Below are 18,085 nucleotides of genomic sequence, written 5' to 3'. Positions count from 1 at the left end.
CTATTCACAAGGTATACAGGAGGGACAGTTGTTGAGAGTTTTCAGCTGGTGGGGCTTGGGAATCCCTGCCAGCCACATCATAGGTGTGCTGCTACTAGATGGGCCTGAGCCCAAACCCTTGGCTACGGCACTAGTCCAGCTACTACCTGAGAACAAGCCTAAGCCTCATCTCTGGGTGGCTAAGTCTCGTTTTCGAGAAGCACAGAGGTAAAGACCAGGGAAGGCTAGTGCTTCCGCTCAAAAACCTCGCTTTCCTCAGACTCTGTCTTCCTTTCGAGGAGGCAAGATGCCCTTTTCTGCTTCTTCAAGAACCTCTTCCTCTTCACAGTCCTCGCAATGATGGGGTCAAGGTTCAATCCTTGTATGTAGACACAAGTGGGTGTATTTCCCACTTTCACAAGGAGTGGACCACCATTACTGCAGACCCATCTTCCTACTATCTTGGCAACTACATATGCTCACCTGGATTCAACCAGCTGTTCTTTGTTTCTAGCTCCTACACTGGGGAATTCCTTACTTGCTTTCTTACAGCCAGAGACAGCCTACAAGAACTTTTAAATCGGGGCTTAAGCAAAATTTTTTTTTTTTAAATTAGACTAGGTTGACTCCGGGCTACCAGTGGGTTATGTCATGGCAGAACCTGGTTCCTTACTGTTGTCCATGTCAAGATCTACCTTCCCTACTGTGACTAAGAGTAGCTTATGAATTGAACCTGTCCAATATTGACTTCTTGTTGTGTCTGCCCTTTTTATTATACTGTAAACTGCCTTGTTTGTTTACTGTTACTTTATGTATCGCATCTTGTCAGAATGATTTATTTCCATGCAGAACTGATCTGGAACTACTGCCTTATGTTCTGTTGTATCTTATTTCAGCACCCAACAGATGTGGATTACAGAGTAATGGCGACATTCACGGAGTTTTACACCACATTACTGGGCTTTGTCAACTTTCGACTCTATCAAACCCTCAACCTTCAGTACCCTCCGAAGGTAAGTTGAACTATGCAGCTTCTACACTCGTTATTCATGGGGAAATTCTGTGCATTACATTTTAACTTCTGCTTGCATACTTGTAATTTTTTATGCAAAATTCTTCCATGAAGTCTTGCTCCTTGGTTCCCTGAGTCTGACGTATGCCCCGTGATATCTTTGCAGATTTCACTCTCTGTAGTACTCTCCCTTCAGTTTAGCTTGAACCCACTCGCTCGGCTTACTATCCTCCCCAAGTTTAGTCACCAGCTTTCTCCTTCCTCAGGCTTGACCCTCCCAGTAATATCTCTGCAGATTTCCCCCCCCCCCCATTCAGCCCCCAGTTTTCTCTGCTCCCTTTCTGGGGTGGACAGTCCCCAGCCTTCTCTTCCTGCTCCCTCACACTTTTCTTACACAACCGCCCAGCAAGACCCTCGACTCTCTCTGCTTTTCCCAATTCTTTCTCCTAAATCCCACCACCACCACCACAGAGACACTGAGTTATCTCCCTCTATCTTCCAACAAGACCCCCTCAGTTCCATGCTGAATTCTCTTGGCCTTCCCCCACCCCGGTACATATTGGGCTGTGGCCTCCTTTTTGTGCCTGGAGTCTGCTGGTTTTGAACCATGCAGCTGTACGGTGTCCCACGTGATTCAAATCAGCCATCAGGCCCAGGGCAGCAGAGGAGGAGGACACAGCCTGATCTGCAGCTGCCCTCCTCCTCGTGCCATCAGTGGTGTTGGAGCAGGGGTGGACTGTCTTGCAAGATGCCATTGTTGTTGCCCCGGTCCCTGTGCAGAATTCTGTATAGGTGGGGGAATCATGTACAAAGTCTGTATTGTTCAAAATTCCCTCAGGAGTAAACCACAAAGCACTAGTGTGGGTGCCGGGCCTGAGATGTGCCAGTTTGAAAGGGGGGGGGGAGCACTGTATTGTGAACTGCTTTGATGTTGTTTCGAAAAGCAGTATATTAAAACTAATAAACCAATGGTAATGTGTCAGCATGGAAGGCTGCAGTGCTGTGACTGTCAGGTCTGTGGTCAGCCTCTTTTGTTGGAATCATGGAAAAGCATTTGTTAGTCTAAAAGTGCTGCAAGGCTTGCATATCCTTTATCTGCCTTTGTCATGGTGGAATTTATTTATTACGTTTGTACCACAGGCTTTCCCACACACAGCAGGTTCAATGCGGCTTACATAGTAAATAGAATTACAAAGTATTATAAGGAGAATATTACAAACTGTAATAAACATGGTAATAGTAAGGTTTTAAGAATGTGAATTGAGCATGGAAAGGTAAACAAGGTATGATAGGCAAAAGGAAAGAGATTGGGAGGGGTATGGTGTAGGGAGATGGAGAAGAGAAGACTGGGGTATGAGTATAAAGACTTTGGGAGACATGGATTAAGGTATAATCATCTTCAGAGCAGGAGTTGTGTGGGTGGGCTTAAAAGGTTAGGTTGGGTCATTAGGGTAAGCTTACTTGAAGAGATGTCTTCAACATTTTTCTGAAGGGTAAATAGTCGTTAATTGTTCGGATGGATCTTGGTAGAGCGTTCCAAAGCTGGCTGCCCAAAAATGAGAAACTGACCTGTTCTCATCTTTAAGCCCAGAAGACTGTGGAATTCAAGAAGCATCGTTAATAGGATATAACAGGCCACCCAATTAGTGTGGCAGGTATGCTGATAAGATGCACTGGTTTTCTAAGGGAAAGAGCACACACACATTTACAGCTGCTGTTTGGAATACCTAAATTTCTGGGCTTATTTTACAGTTTATAAAATGTGTTACCTGCATACTAATCCCTCCCTTACATCACCTCTTTTACAAGGTCACAACATTTATCAAAACAGTCTGTATGTTCAGTGCACCCAGCAGAGTATTTAGCTAGCAGCTATTAAATAATCCAGCCTCAAAGCTCCAGGGTTATTTGCATAAATTGCATTCAGTCTCTACATGGAGTCTCACATACTATCATAGGCCAATCATACCCAGAAAAAAAGAGTGGGGGTGAAGAAAATTCTCATTAAAAAAAAAAAAAACCAGGTTTCAGAATTATAATTATATTCAAATCCAAAATCACAAAAATGTATATGTGCATATCTCTTTGAAAAAAAAACCCCCACTCAAGCGTTTATCTGAATCCTAAGCAATCCATGGCATCATATAAACAAATCATCCATCCATAGACATTTGTAATCCACAGTATACAGGCCTGAGTATTTAGACCAGCCATTGAGCTAGCATAAGTGCTCACACTTAAAAGTTAGGTGCAGAACTGCGCACTTACTAGTATTCTATAATGGCAATTTTGTGCTCCGCGCAAATTCTATATGAGCAACTGCATGTGAATCATCTTAATGCCCAACTTTAGTTGAGCTGTGTGCGCGGAAGTGGCTTTTACATTCTCCACCGCATTTTTCATGCTGCTCCGTCCTCTCCTCTCCTCTGAATATCACAGACTTTGTACTTGGTTGATTGAGATGCTTAAGGGAAAGGGAGGACCTTTTAGAAATGCTCCAGAATGGAGATCCCTTATCAGGATTCACTATATCATCAGACTCCATCATACACCATGTAATAGTTTTGCTTTTTTTCTCTTAGCTGGAAGATACAGCAGAGTCCAAACTACAGTCAGAAGAGGAAGCCAGATACGCCATGGACTCCGAGACCTACATGGAAGTAAATGTGCATTTTGCCTCTATCCGTGATAAGTTGTATTAACTCTGGCCATGTCATATATCTTGAGGCGGCAGGAGAGTCTGCATTTGTCCTGGCTAGTAAGAGACCCTCACTCAAACATCTGATCTTCATCTCTATAGAAACTGTCGGCCATGAGCGCCAGTCTGACTCGTGTGGTTGCACCAGTTCTGGAGGATGACGCAGAGGTGGACGTGTTTCCTGTGGACGGGGTGAGGAAAGAAGAGGAGGGACATGTTTGATTTACTGGAGGTCGGGGGCTCTAAAAACCAATCCTCAGGACACATCTAGCTAGTTAGGTTTTCAAGATATCCACAATGAATATGAATGAGATACATTTGCATGCAGTATCCCCATTCTGTGCAAATCTCATGCATATTCATTGGGGGTATCCTGAAAACCTAACTGCCTTAGGTGTATCCTGAAGACTGGGTTGAGAACCCCTGCTGTAAGTAGTACATTGTTTTTTGCATATGTAAATCATGACCTTTTTTATCAGCATATAAATGAGCGTGATTTAGAATGTTGAAGAGTTTTTCTTATCTTACGACTTTCTGTACTGCACATAGGAATGTAAGGGGAGTATCACTGAATCTACAGGATACGGAGTGTCACAGTCTAATTCACAGGGTAAGGATTATGGTGGTTCTGAAGATGTACTCACTCTGTCCTGTGCTTGATTTAGAGTAACACGGAGCAGGAAGAGGAAAGGCAGAAGGAGCAGCAGGAGCTAGAAAAACAGAAGAAGCTTTTTGAAGGTCTAAAGTTCTTCTTAAACCGCGAAGTGCCTCGAGAGCCGCTGGCTTTTGTTATCAGGTGAGAGTAGTGTGTGATGCTATGTGCTGTCTCTCCAACCTAGCCCCATCTAAAGACGCAGCCCTTTGCTGGTGGTTAAGGAGTGGGATCAGTTCCACATCTCTTCTGCTTGCGCTGGAGGTGAAACAGAACATTAGCAAACTAACAATATTGAGGTCGATATTCAAAGTAGAGAGTTGCATGGGGACAAAAATCTTACCCATCCCCACCCGTCCCTTCAAGAATTTAATGGTACATTAAAAAAAGAATTCCGGTCGGCTTTCTCAGTCTCTGGGTTCAAGCCACAGTTCTGCAGGCAAGGAAGGAACAGAAGTTGGAACTTGGAATACTCTGGTGCGCACATGTAAGACTTGTCTCTGGTTCACTGGCATCGTGTGCTGAGAGGTCACCACATGCATGCTCCAGTAGGTCAGGTGACATCTGATGCTTGAGCCTGTGTCAGAGCTGAGGTCTGTTCATCATTCCTGGATCAGAGAGGATTAATAGTAACCTAGTAAGTGACAACAGATAAAAACCTGAACGGTCCAGTCTGCCCAGTAGTCACGCTCATTATCAATTCATAATTAAATCAAAAATAAACATATACTTGATTATGGTCTTTCTTTGGTGTTTCTGGGACATAGACCATAGGAGCCCACCTGGCCCTATCCTTATGTTCCAACTGCTGGATTTGTCGTCAAAGCCCACTCCAGCCTAATTGTCTTCTCATTTGCGGAAAACGGACCGTAAAAATCACATTGTCCTGATGTTCCAGCCATTAAAGTTGCTAAGCTCTTTCCAGCCCATCCTAAAACAGATTGCCATATATGAGAGACAGACCATATAAGTCTGCCCGGTAACGACCGTAGTTAATCGCAGCCAGAGTCACCATCTAACTGTCAATCGACACATCTACACACATGCAGTCATTTAAGCTTAGGTTTTTATAACTTCCATTTTCTAATTAGAGATCCTCTGTTCATCCCATGCCTTTTTGAATTCCATCACCATTTGTGTTTTTACCACCTCCTTAATGGAGACTTTCCGCATCTGTGCTGTTAAAGCGAGGAGGAGGATACGGCACTCAAAGAACTTGGTACTCGGTAAGTGAGAGGCTGGTGCAAGTGCAGCATACACTTCCACGGGAATCCCGCAGGAGCGGCTTCTGTCCCCGCGGGAACCCTGCAGGAGCAGCTTCTGTCCCCGTGGGAACCCCGTTCCCATGCAAGTCTCTAATTCAAAGCGATGCAGCTGGCCAGAAACGGCTCCTGATCGGTTAAGTCGCCTGTTCGTGGCTAACCACTAATTTTCAGCAGCCCTTAAGTGGTTAGTACCGAACTGAAAACTGACTATTTTGGGGGCATTCCGGGTGCAGAGTGGGATATTCGGAATTTAACCAGCCAGGTTAACCGCATAAATAGGACCGTATAAAAGTCAGTCTTACCTTTGTGGTAACCTATATCTGGTTAAATGCTGAATATCGCACTTAACCGGCTGTGCGGCAAATGCAGACATTCTGTTCCAAAACCCAGATACGACCTGTCATTGAATTTCTGAGCATACCAGTGGTGGTCAGTGAAATGGTGATCTGTGCTAGCTGAATATCAGGCCCATCTAGTTTTGTATTTATTACTGTTTATTTCCTGCCTGTGTGAAGGAGTTTCACCCAAGCTGGTGCCCATTATAAACTTCCATTACGTTACTTCCCACCGTTCCAGGACGTGTGGGTTGTCATGGTCATCGACCAGCAGGTGGAGATAGAAATATGACTGCAGATAAGGGCCAAGTGGCCCATCCAGTCTGCCCCATCCTCAGTAACCACTAACTCTTTCTTTCCTAAAGGATCCCACATGCCTGTCCGTGCTTTTTTTTTTTTTTTAATTCTGACACAGTCCTCGTCTCTACAACCCCCTGTCGGGAGGCCATTCCACACATCCACCATCCTTTCCATGAAAGAATATTTTCTTAGACTCCTTCTAAGCCTGTTTCCTCTTAACTTCATCATATGCCCCCTCATTCCTGAGTTTTCCTTCATTTGAAAAAAGCTTATCGCCTGTACATTAACACCACTGAGGTATTTAAACGTCACTGTCATATCCCCTTTCTCCCGCCTCTCTTCCATCGTATACGTGTTGAGATTCCTAAGTCTGTCGCTGTATTTATGACCGAGACTGCTCACCAATTTTGTAGCCGCCCTCTGGACCAACTCCATCCTGTTTATATCCTTCTGTAGGTGGGGTCTCCAGAATGGCACACAGTACTCTTAAGTGGGGCCTTACCAGAGACTTGGCCTTCGGTGTGTTCTGGTGGCTTGCTAGGTTGGTTGCTAACCATGCATCTGATTGGGTGTTCATTCTTCATTGCTTGAGGACCAATACTGAGGAACTGGGCTGCTAGCTTGGGGCTATGTAGTGGTGCTCAGTTCTCTATTTTGTCTCCACCTGCTGGTCAATGGCCTCATGTCCTGGAATAGTGTGAAGAACTAATGGAAAGAAAATTATCAGGTAAGACCTAATTTCTCCATAAACAGCCAATAATACAACCACATAGAATAAAAAACAAACATAACATCAGTGCATTTTTTCTAGCGAAAAAGGTGCCAGTACTCAAATGCCAGGCAACCCTTCAGGGGTGGGTTGATCACTGAGGGACCCCTCTGCAACTAGTCACAGAATCTATATGACGAGGCAGAATTGGTGTGTAGAGCCTGAGCTCTTTCATTATAACTTGGGAACCATGGTAGAGATGATGAGAGGGGAGGGAGGGTAGGTCTCGAGGTACAGAGGGAGGGGGAGTGTTTGAGAGGGGGGTTGGGGAGATTAGAGGGAGGGATGGAGTGTTTAAGGTAAAGAGGGGAACTAGAAGTTATTTTAATTGGTAGAATTAGGCTTTGAAGAACGTTATCAGACAAGGTCTGATAAAATATGTAAACTGGACAATAAGTTGTTAAAAGGAAGTGTGATTTACTTGCTGATTATAATGTTGGGGGGGGGGGGTAAAAGTTAAAAGATTGATGATGGTATATCTTGGAGTATATTTGATGCAAGTAGTGGACTCTGTTTGGAGGTTAATGTACTTACGTTGTATATGTGCAGTTCCCTTTCTTTATGCTCTCAATAAAATTGTTGAAACATATAACTTGGGGACCATGAATCAATTTTAGCAGAGAATGGAAAAGGTGCCGGTACTCAGTACCCCCTCAAATAAAGCCCTGCATAACATAGAATACCCAACAATACATACAGCAACAGCCTATATGTCTTTACCTATTAAGATGTTTCATTATATCATACTGACATCATGCACTAAAGCTTAGCGCATGAGAAATTCTAAGAAGCACATTTAGCCACATTAATTCTGTCAGCATGAGCTAAACTTTAGTAAAAGGGCCCCTGTGAGCTTTGTATCTGTTGTTTCTTCTAATGTATGCCTATTTTAGTGTGTCTTTGTACTGTGAATGTGTTATATGAATATGCTTTCTGTGCTGCCTGTTATGATTTATCATTTGTACCCTATCATTATCATGTTTTTATAACATTATTGTTCTGTGCTGTTGTTTATTTATAATGCTATATTATGTTACTCCTGTTTCTAGTTTAGGTTCCAGGATGGGCTCAAGATGCAGTTTTTAACTTGTGTTTTATTCTGACCGGCTCTTTCCTGTCTGTACCAGGGGTTTTGGGGGCGAGGTGTCCTGGGACCGCTCTGTGTGTATTGGTTCAACCTATGATGTTGATGATACCACCATCACTCACCACATTGTGGACCGGCCCACACTGGACAAACAGGTCATCAACAGGTGAGGGCTAAGTGTGTGCATTGCCTGGCAGCATGAGCTCCTGTAGTGGCGAGACCCCCGTCTGTCCAGCACATTGCAGTCAAATTCTGAATATCAACTGTGAGTTTGTTCATATTCACACACCCCCAAGATCCTCCTGTCAAGTTCCATTTAATCTTCCCAGCACCCCACAAACCTTACTGAGCAGCCTCCCATTAGACTCCTGTCATCTTGCTCCATCCTGTTCTGCCGATGGTTCTGGTCTTTCTTCCCCTACCCTGGCAGGAGTGGCCTAGTGGTTAGGGTGGTGGACTTTGGTCCTGGGGAACTGAGGAACTGAGTTCGATTCCCACTTCAGGCATAGGCAGCTCCTTGTGACTCTGGGCAAGTCACTTAACCCTCCATTGCCCCATGTAAGCCGCATTGAGCCTGCTATGAGTGGGAAAGCGCAGGGTACAAATGTAACACAAATAAAATAGATACTATTGGAGATTCTACATGGAATGTTGCTACTATTGGAGATTCTACATGGAATGTTGCTACTATTAGAGATTCTACATGGAATGTTGCTATTCCACTAGCAACATTCCATGTAGAAGGCTGCGCAGGCTTCTGTTTCTGTGAGTCTGGTGCAGGACATCAGACTCACAGAAGCAGAAGCCTGAGCGGCCACATTGGTGATGTGCAAGGGCAGGCTTCTCCAGGGAATGTTGCTAGTAGAGGAGTAGCCTAGTGGTTAGTGCAGTGTACTTTGATACTGGGGAACTGAGTTTGATTCCCACTGCAGCTCCTTGTGATTCTGGGCAAGTCACTTAACCCTCTATTGCCCCGTGTAAGCCGCATTGAGCCTGCCATGAGTGGGAAAGCGCAGGGTACAAATGTAACAAAAATAAAATAGATACTATTGGAGATTCTACATGGAATGTTGCTACTATTGGAGATTCTACATGGAATGTTGCTATTCCACTAGCAACATTCCATGTAGAAGCCTGCGCGGCCACATTGGTGATCTGCAAGGGCCAACTTCTGCATGGAATGTTGCTAGTGGAATAGCAACATTCCATGTAGAATCTCAAATAGTAGCAACAGTGGAGGAGTGGCCTAGTGGTTAGGGTGGTGGACTTTGGTCCTGAGGAACTGAGTTCGATTCCCACTTCAGGCACAGGCAGCTCCTTGTGACTCTGGGCAAGTCACTTAACCCTCCGTTGTCCCATGTAAGCCACATTGAGCCTGCCATGATTGGGAAAGCGCGGGGTACAAATGTAACAAAAAAAAAAATCCAAGCCACATCCAAAAATAGTAAAGTACTGGTCCACAGTTAGCTTAAAGAAAGTGGGCAGGCTCAAATCCAAGGAGCTGCACTTTATAAAATAAGGTATGTTTAATGATGGAAGCAAACACAGAGGCACGCTTGTGCAGAAGGTGTGAAAAAAGCTTTAATGAGTTTTCTCAGCACTGTGTGCTTGGTCACTGTTCCTGAATGCTGAGTAGTGTAGGTCACCAGCAGGAGCTCTGACTTTGAGCCGCTCATCCATGAAGGGCCTTCAGGGTTAACTGTTTCCTGCTCCTTTTCTCATATCTGACAAATTATACATAGGAAAGAAAGGAGAAACCCTCAGTTTTAAAAGAAATAATGTGCATACACAATCCATAAGGAAATATGTATGTTCTCGCTTTGAAAGGGCAATTAAAAAATCAAAATAGAAAAGAGAAGACAAAAAGAAAAGCTGGGAAATGAGTACCAACAAAGAGTAACCCAAACCACCCTTTTGTTAGAACTTTATAGATTACTTGGAGCTGTCGCGTTCACCTGCAAGAAGGTATTCGACTGACTCAGATCAAAAAAAACGATTTTCCCCTGCCACTAGATAATGCATTTCCCAGGGAAAAGTGCAATAAATGTTCTTCTAATAGCTTGCATATTAGCTGATAAATCCGGGAAATACTTTATCTCCATGAAATACTATATGCTTGTATCCAGTGGTGTGCTGGAGCCGGCTGGCTCCGGCTCGCAAAATCCGGTTGTTAAATTTTGGCCGGACTTGCGAGACGGTTGTTGGTAAGGGCGAGCCGGCTCTCCCTCCCTCCGCCCTCCCGATCCGGTCCCTCACCGGCCCTACCTTGGCCATCAAATTCTTCGGGGCAGGCAGTGTTGCCTGCCCACTGCTATCGCTGACTCTCCCCCGCTGCCTGTTTGCGCTTTAAAAATGGCCGCCGAGACTTCCAGAGGCTGCCTCGCGAGACTTCTGTAAGTCTCGGCGGCCATTTTGAAGCGCGATCGGGCAGCGGAGGAAAGTCAGCGATGGCAGCGGGCAGGCAACACTGCCTGCCCCGAAGAATTTGATGGCAAAGGTAGGGTCGGTGAGGGACCGGATCGGGAGGGAGGGAGGAAGCAGGAGAATTTGCGGAACAAGTCTGGAGGGGGTGGCAGGGGAGAGAAGGGAGCTGCTGGCCATGGGTGGATGGAGGGCAGGGGAGAGAAGGGTCGCTGGCCATGGGTGGATGGAGGGCAGGGGAGAGAAGGGTCGCTGGGTATGGGTGCATGCTGGGCAGGGGAGAGAAGGGTCACTGCTGGCCATGGGTGGATGGAGGGCAGGGGGAGAGGAGGGGAGAGAGAATAAATGCTGGACATGGATGGAGGGGAGGGAAGAGTGAGGAAGGAGATAAGATAAGGGAAAAGGAAAAGAGGAGAAAAACTGCACATGGATGAAGAAAATAGGCAGAAGCTGAGGACCAGAAATGAAGAAGAAAGGAAAGAAATAAATGGAAAGGAAGCCCTGGAAACGGAGTTAAAGAGGACAGGTAGCAGCAGAATCGGATACTGGGCCAGCCAGCATGATCAGAAAAACAGTCACCAGACAACAAAGGTAGAAAAAATCATTTTATTTTCATATTAGTGTTTGGAATATGTTCCCTTTGAGAATCAGGTGCTCAACATTAAAAGTTTATATTTATTTACTTACTTATGGCATTTTATCCCACATTAAATATGAATTAGATTGGAACCTGGGATCATTTAATTTTTTTTCCTGGAGAGAGTAATGCATTGCCCCCCCCCCCCCCCCCCCCCCCCCCCCCCCACTGGTTATAGCCAGCTCTGCAATTTTGGGGGGCGCAGAGGTGGATGGGGGGGGCGCAGTGGTGGACGGGGGGGGGGGGGGGGGCGCGAGGTGGACCGGGGAGAGAGCCTGCTGTTAAAAATTTACCAGCACACCACTGCTTGTATCCAACATATAGTCTCCACATCGTGCATGCCAGACCAGTGCAGATGAGTGAGTTAAGCCCCCTGCCAGCAGATGGCGACAGAGAACATAAGTAATGCCACATTGGGAAAAGACCAAAGGTCCATCGAGCCCAGCATCCTGTCCACGACTGCGGCCAATCCAGGCCAAGGGCACCTGGCGAGCTTCCCAAACGTACAAACATTCTATACATGTTATTCCTGGAATTGTGGATTTTTCCCAAGTCCATTTAGTAGTGGTTTATGGACTTGTCCTTTAGGAAACCGTCCAACCCCTTTTTAAACTCTGCTAAGCTCAGAGTTGGCTTCATTTCCTTCAGCTCCTCCATATTTGTCTCCAGTATCCTTTGCCATTGCCAAAGAGAGAGAAGCATAGAGATAGCTTTATTCATTGTCCCCTCCATGTAGGCTGCCATCATTTCAGTCAAATTAAGGCTGGAAAGTGCATCAACACACCTCTTTCCCTCTGCTTCCCTGGGCCTCCTTTTCATAGTAGGAATGTCATGGTAATTGTCTATTGCTCACAGTGCACTTTTTCTAGTGAAAAAGGTGCCGGTACTCAAATGCTAGGCCACCCTTCAGGGGTGGGGGTAATCATTGAGGGACCCTCCCCACAATAGCCAGGCCCCCTGCAACCAGTCACAGAACCTATAACAAGGCAGAATTGGTGTGTAGAGCCTGAGCTCTTTCATTAAAACTTGGGGACCATGGGTCAATTTTAGCAGCCAATGGAAAAGGTGGTGGTACTCAGTACCCCCTCAAAAAAAGCCCTGATTGCTCATGTTTGGTTTATTATTATTGGCCGCCTTGAGTGAATTCCTTCAAAAAGATGGTAAATAAATCCTAATAAATATAATTAAATATAACTTAGATGATTTGAATAATTCTTCCACTGGCAATTTCAGAACATCTAGAAAATAACTTTTTGTATTGCTTGCTGTGGCATGTTCTATTTACCTGTCTATTAAAGCTTTCTTTATAGTCAAACAACCTGAGGCTTTTTCACCGGGGAGGGGGAGTCATGGGGAGAGGTATTGTCCTTGGCGTTTTTATTTCCAAAGGGGATGGGGAAGGTAGGAGTATCACTCTAGAGCCTTTCTAACTTTGTAAAATGTAGTTTTTTTTATAAACTGCTTTATTGATACATAAGTCATCCATAGAGGTTTACAAACTAGCAAAAGAAAGGCACTAGAAAATTAAAAATAGAAAATAAAATCTGTTAGCTGTTTTGCAAAATTTTAGACTCAAAATACATTTTAATAGATGTGATTGGTTTTAATGTTTTTTTGTACAATTACTGATAGTTTAAATTTTAGGCGCGCTTATGCGTGTTCTTCAGGTTTTGTGCTCAGCCGTGTGAGCTGTCTCAACCCTGCTTGTGTGTGGCTATTACGTACAGCCACATGTGTGCACATGCTCTCTCTCCTCTCCCTCCCTCCCCTTCTGCATGTTGTATTGCACAGAGGTATACACTGACAGGGTTTTTTTCCCCCTCTTTTCACTTATTACGGTCTGCCATGCAAGCTTTTCTCTGTCTTCTGCAGGTACTATGTACAGCCTCAGTGGGTTTTTGATTCTGTAAACGTCAAGCTGCTCCTTCCAGTGGCAGATTACTTCCCTGGGGTGGTGCTTCCACCGCATCTTTCACCATTTGTTGTGGAGAAGGAGGGAGACTACATCCCACCTGAGAAGCAGAAGCTGCTGGCCATGCAGAGGGGCGAGCATACAGGTAACTTGAGATCAGATCTGGAAAATCCAGGTATGAATAGGAGAGCAGAGAGCTGGCTGCTTTTACAATGGCGCTTTCAAATGTAAAGTGTTAAGTTTGATACACAAAGCCTTGAATAAAGCAAAGATACTTACGTGTAGCAGTATTCTCCGAGGACAGCAGGCTTTATATTCTCACAATTGGGTAAAACGATCCCGCGTTAACTGGTCTGGAGCTTGTAACAAGCTAAAAAACAGAGCTTTGTAGAGCGCAAGAGTTGCTCCACCGCATGTGCCTGAGTGTCTTCCTGCCCGCCGTGAGATTGTGGTTACTTCAGATAGTACAGCATAAAAAACAAAAGTAAATATAGGAGACCACTCCTAGGGGAGGCGGGAGGGTTTGTGAGAAAATAAGGCCTGCTGTCCTCAGAGAATACCTGCTTACAGGTAGGTATCTTCACTTTCTCTGAGGACAAGCAGGCTATTAGTTCTCACAATTGGGGTATCCCTAGCATCCAGGCTCACAGAAAACAAACAACTTTGGTCAGTTGGGCCTTACAACGGCAAGGACGTAACTCAGATTAACCTGAAATTATATACAAACTGGGTTGAGTACAGCATGAAATAGAATAAAACAGGCCTGGGAGGGGGGGGGGGGTGGAGTTGGGTTCTAGACCCCAAACAGATTCTGCAACACTGCCTGAACCAGCTATCGCATCGGGTATCCTGCTCAAGGCAGTAATGAGATGTGAATGTGTGAACTGAAGACCACAACACACCCTTACAAATTTCTTCAATGCAGGCTTGACCGCAAGTGGGCTACTGACACAGCCATGGCTCTGACATTGTAACCCATGACCTCCAGGGTCAGCCAAGCCTGGGCATAATTGAAGGAAATGCAATTGCCAGCCAATGGTGCATTTCCTGATGTCGATCCCCATCCTGTTGGGATCAAAAACAAAAAGTTGTCGGACTGTCTTTGGGGCCTAGTCTGCTCCATGTAGCGGGGGGGGGGGGGGGGGGGGGTTGATGCTGGGAAAATCTGCTCTCTGCTGGGAGGTTGGGCCAGGAGGGGGTGGGGAAGCTTCAGTTTCAATGAAACTGAGAAACCCCCATTTCGGTCACCCTCTAATCCAGCAGCAGGGTGCCAGGAGCGTGGAATTAGACGCTGAGACTACTGTTCTCATATTATGGGAAATCGTGGCCCCTCCTAGTCTTGAGTATAGAAACCGTAAAAAACAACTTCAGGTTGGCGTAGATAGGGCACATTCTTCTAACAAAACCATATAGAAGAGCTTCTGCCTTGGTGTCCCCCCCCCCCCCCCCCCCAGTCCCCACCCCTCTTCCCAGGACTAGTTCCTGTAAGCTATCTTTGATAGATGTGCTGTAAGTGGATGGTGACACTTTGCCTTTGGGTCATACAGCAGTCGAGAATGAATCTGAAGAGGAGGAGGAGGAAGGCTCAGAGGAGGAGGAAGGCTCAGAAGAGGAGGAAGAGGAGGATGACTCTGATGGGCAAAATGAGATGCTGAAGAAGAGAGAGGGCCGTCAGATCCCAGAAAAGGTAATCTTAATTACAGATACTCCCACCTTGTCTTTTTTTTTTTTGTACCCCGCGCTTTCCCACTCATGGCAGGCTCAATGCAGCTTACATGGGGCAATGGAGGGTTAAGTGACTTGCCCAGAGTCACAGGGAGCTGCACTGGGAATCGAACCCAGTTCCCCAGAATCAGAGTCCACTGCGCTAACCACTAGGCTACTCCTCCACTAGCAACATTCCATGTAGAAGCCTGCCCTTGCAGATCAGCAATGCGGCCGCGCAGGCTTCTGTTTCTGTGAGTCTGATGTCCTGCAGGTACGTGCAGGACGTCAGACTCACAGAAACAAGCCTGCGCAGCCGCGTTGCTAATCTGCAAGGGCAAGCTTCTACATGGAATGTTGCTAGTGGAATAGCAACATTCCATGTAGAATCTCAAATAGTAGCAACAGAATCTCAATAGTAGTAACATTCCATCTAGAATCTCCAATAGGGAAAGAGAACTGGGACTTGATATACTGCCTTTCTGAGGTTTTTGCAACTACATTCAAAGGGATTTACATATATTCAGGTACTTATTTTGTACCAGGGGCAGTGGAGGGTTAAGTGACTTGCCCAGAGTCACAAGGAGCTGCCTTTGCCTGCAGTGGGAATCAAACCCAGGACCAAAGTCCACCACTCTAACCACTGGGCCACTCCTCCACTCTTGCTTCCTGCAGTTTTTGGTTTATTTTTTTTGGTTCTGCTTTGTGCACTTTTTCCTGTTCTCCCTCCCTCACACCCAAGTTTGCTGCTGTTTTTTGGGAGCCTCATTGCTTTCTCCTCCGCTTCTCACCACAATCACAGAAGCTGAACGTGAAGATCACAGCTGGGGTAGTGAAGATGGAAAACCGTGCTAAAGCCGCACAGGACGAGAAAGGCGAGGAGAAGCGCCTGGCTATTATGATGATGAAGAAGAGGGAGAAATATCTCTACAACAAGATCATGTTTGGAAAGAAGCGTAAAGTTCGAGAGGTGGGTACACTTTTAAACTGATACCCCTCCATGCCCTCTAGCTATGCCTGTGTGCAGGGCTGGCATAGAGTAAGGCCTGGTGGAATTCCCCTTCTGGCAATACAGGGCTGTGGAGTCGGTAAAAATGTACCAACTCTTAACTCCAGTTTCAAAATAAAAACTTACAACAGTATAATATATGGTAAATTTATCATTTTATGCTTTCATTTACCTAACATAGTAAATGACGGCAGAAAAAGACCTGCATGGTCCATCCAGTCTGCCCTACAAAATAAACTCATATGTGCTACTTTTTGTGTATAACTTACCTTGATTTGTACCTGTCCTTTTCAGGGCACAGACCGTGTAAGTCTGCCCAGCACTATCCCCGCCTCCCAACCACCAGCCCTGCCTCCGGCTCTGGCACAGACCGTATAAGTCTGCCCAGCACTATCCCCACCTCCCAACCACCAGCCCCGCCTTCCGCCACCGGCTTTGGCACAGACCATATAAGTCTGCCCAGCACTATCCCCGCCTCCCGCCACCGGCTCTGCCACCCAATCTCGGCTAAGCTCCTTAGGATCCATTCCTTCTGAACAGGATTCCTTTATGTTTATCCCACGCGTGTTTGAATTCTGTTACCGTTTTCATTTCCACCACCTCCCGCGGGAGGGCATTCCAAGCATCCACTACTCTCTCCGTGAAAAAATATTTCCTGACATTTTTCTTGAGTCTGCCCCCCTTCAATCTCATTTCACGTCCTCTCGTTCTACCGCCTTCGCACCTCCGGAAAAGGTTTGTTTGCGGATTAATACTTTTCAAATATTTGAACGTCTGTATCATATCACCCCTGTCTACCTGTACTATAGATCCAGAAGAAAAAAAATTGAAAGCCTAATATCAGTAGGAGTTAAGAGTCAGATAGTAGAAAAATAGAAGAGTCGGAGTCGAAGAGCTGGTGTACCGACTCCACAGCCCCTACTGCAGTGTCAATCGTGTCCCATGGTGGAGAGACAGGAAGGCTGAAACAATCCAGGCACAGAGCCCCAGCAATATAAAAAAGTTATTTATTAGTCTAACCAGACAATGTTTCAATATGCAATGTTGAATAAGCCAAGTTATACATTTAAGAAGGTCAAGATGAGCATTTTACGAGTGAATGTCACTTCAGTGGTGGGGAAGGGGAGCGGTCAGTGGTGCCTTGCCTGACTGGTATCATCACCTCACCCTGCGCAGCATCAGAAGAAACTTGTCTTCACGGGAACCTTTGCACAGCTGAGCAGTCAGTATGGTATGCAGATGCTTACTATAGGCCTCTCCACACCTTTCCATCTCATTTTCCTACAGCTAATAATTAAACCCAGACTGCTCTCTCTCTCTCTCTCTCAAGAGTTAATAATGCATCAAGAATCTGACACTCAATTACTGGTTTGAGTCAGGGAATTATTTATGCAGATGTGCTGAAAAATGGCAGTATATAATTGCAGACACAGACCCACATTCACCTGTAGGCAGGGTTTGCTGTCTGTAGTTAATTACTTTATAGACTTGTGGCCACAAGATTTCTGGTTGGCCTTAAGACTTGCAGAGCATTGGGGAGGAATGGGGAGCCCTGTCCAGCAAGGATTTGCATGCTTATGGCCTCCCCCATTCAAAACCAGTTTCCCTGGTGGCCCAGTGCCTCCCCCACTCCCTCCCCCACTCCCTCCCCCCCCCCCCCCCTCCGGTACATTTTGATGCAGGAGGAGGGACTAGCACTCCCTCCTCCTGTGAGCGCCTCCTTCAAAATAGTGGTGCCCTGCCTGGTTCATCCTGGGATGTGCTGAGTGGGGCTTCAGTACTATATAAGGGAAAACTCCCTTATATGGTACTGAAGGATGCACCAGGCAGGGCAAAGAGGAGAGAGTGCTACTCCCTCCTCCTGCATCAAAATGTACGGGGGGGGGGGGGTGCACTGGGCCACCAGGGAAACTGTTTAGAATGGGGGAGGCCACAAGCATGCTAATACTCCCTCATAGTGCTTCAAAAGGTACATGGGGGGGGGGGGGTTGGAGGGGCATTTGACCACTAGGGCTTGAGGGGAGGGCACTAGAGAACCAGGGTGGGTGGTGCCCATTGGGCCACCAGGGAAGCTTTTGTACTTGGGGGGACTGGAGGTCCACCAGACATTCAGCCCCTTGTGTGCGGGCCTGGGTAGGGGGTCCTGCCCCTTGTTTTACTCTCTTTGACAGGTCCAGGCTTTTTTTTTTTTTTAACAGCCTAGACCTGTCGGCCAACTACCCCAATGATCAGAGTTAATAGCGTACCTAAATTTGCGTGCTATTAGCTCTGATCATCGGGGCTTTATTTCCCCATGCTGTTCTGG

The 18,085-nt window shown here is 46.0% G+C and overlaps 1 protein-coding gene across 1 annotated transcript in view; it reads left to right on the top strand.

Annotated features, from left to right (window-relative positions):
• Positions 1-18,085, top strand: part of PES1 (pescadillo ribosomal biogenesis factor 1) — an 89,714-nt gene that overhangs the window by 69,320 nt on the left and 2,309 nt on the right. The window contains 8 exon segments of the mRNA XM_030220341.1: positions 876-992; positions 3,574-3,651; positions 3,792-3,881; positions 4,355-4,485; positions 8,138-8,263; positions 13,028-13,212; positions 14,615-14,754; positions 15,574-15,741. Coding sequence (XP_030076201.1) covers positions 876-992; positions 3,574-3,651; positions 3,792-3,881; positions 4,355-4,485; positions 8,138-8,263; positions 13,028-13,212; positions 14,615-14,754; positions 15,574-15,741 — 1,035 coding nt within the window.

Source organism: Microcaecilia unicolor, chromosome 11 (genome assembly GCF_901765095.1).
Source record: "Microcaecilia unicolor chromosome 11, aMicUni1.1, whole genome shotgun sequence".
In the NCBI taxonomy this organism is placed as follows: domain Eukaryota; kingdom Metazoa; phylum Chordata; class Amphibia; order Gymnophiona; family Siphonopidae; genus Microcaecilia; species Microcaecilia unicolor.
This window is presented reverse-complemented; position numbering and strand designations above follow the sequence as displayed.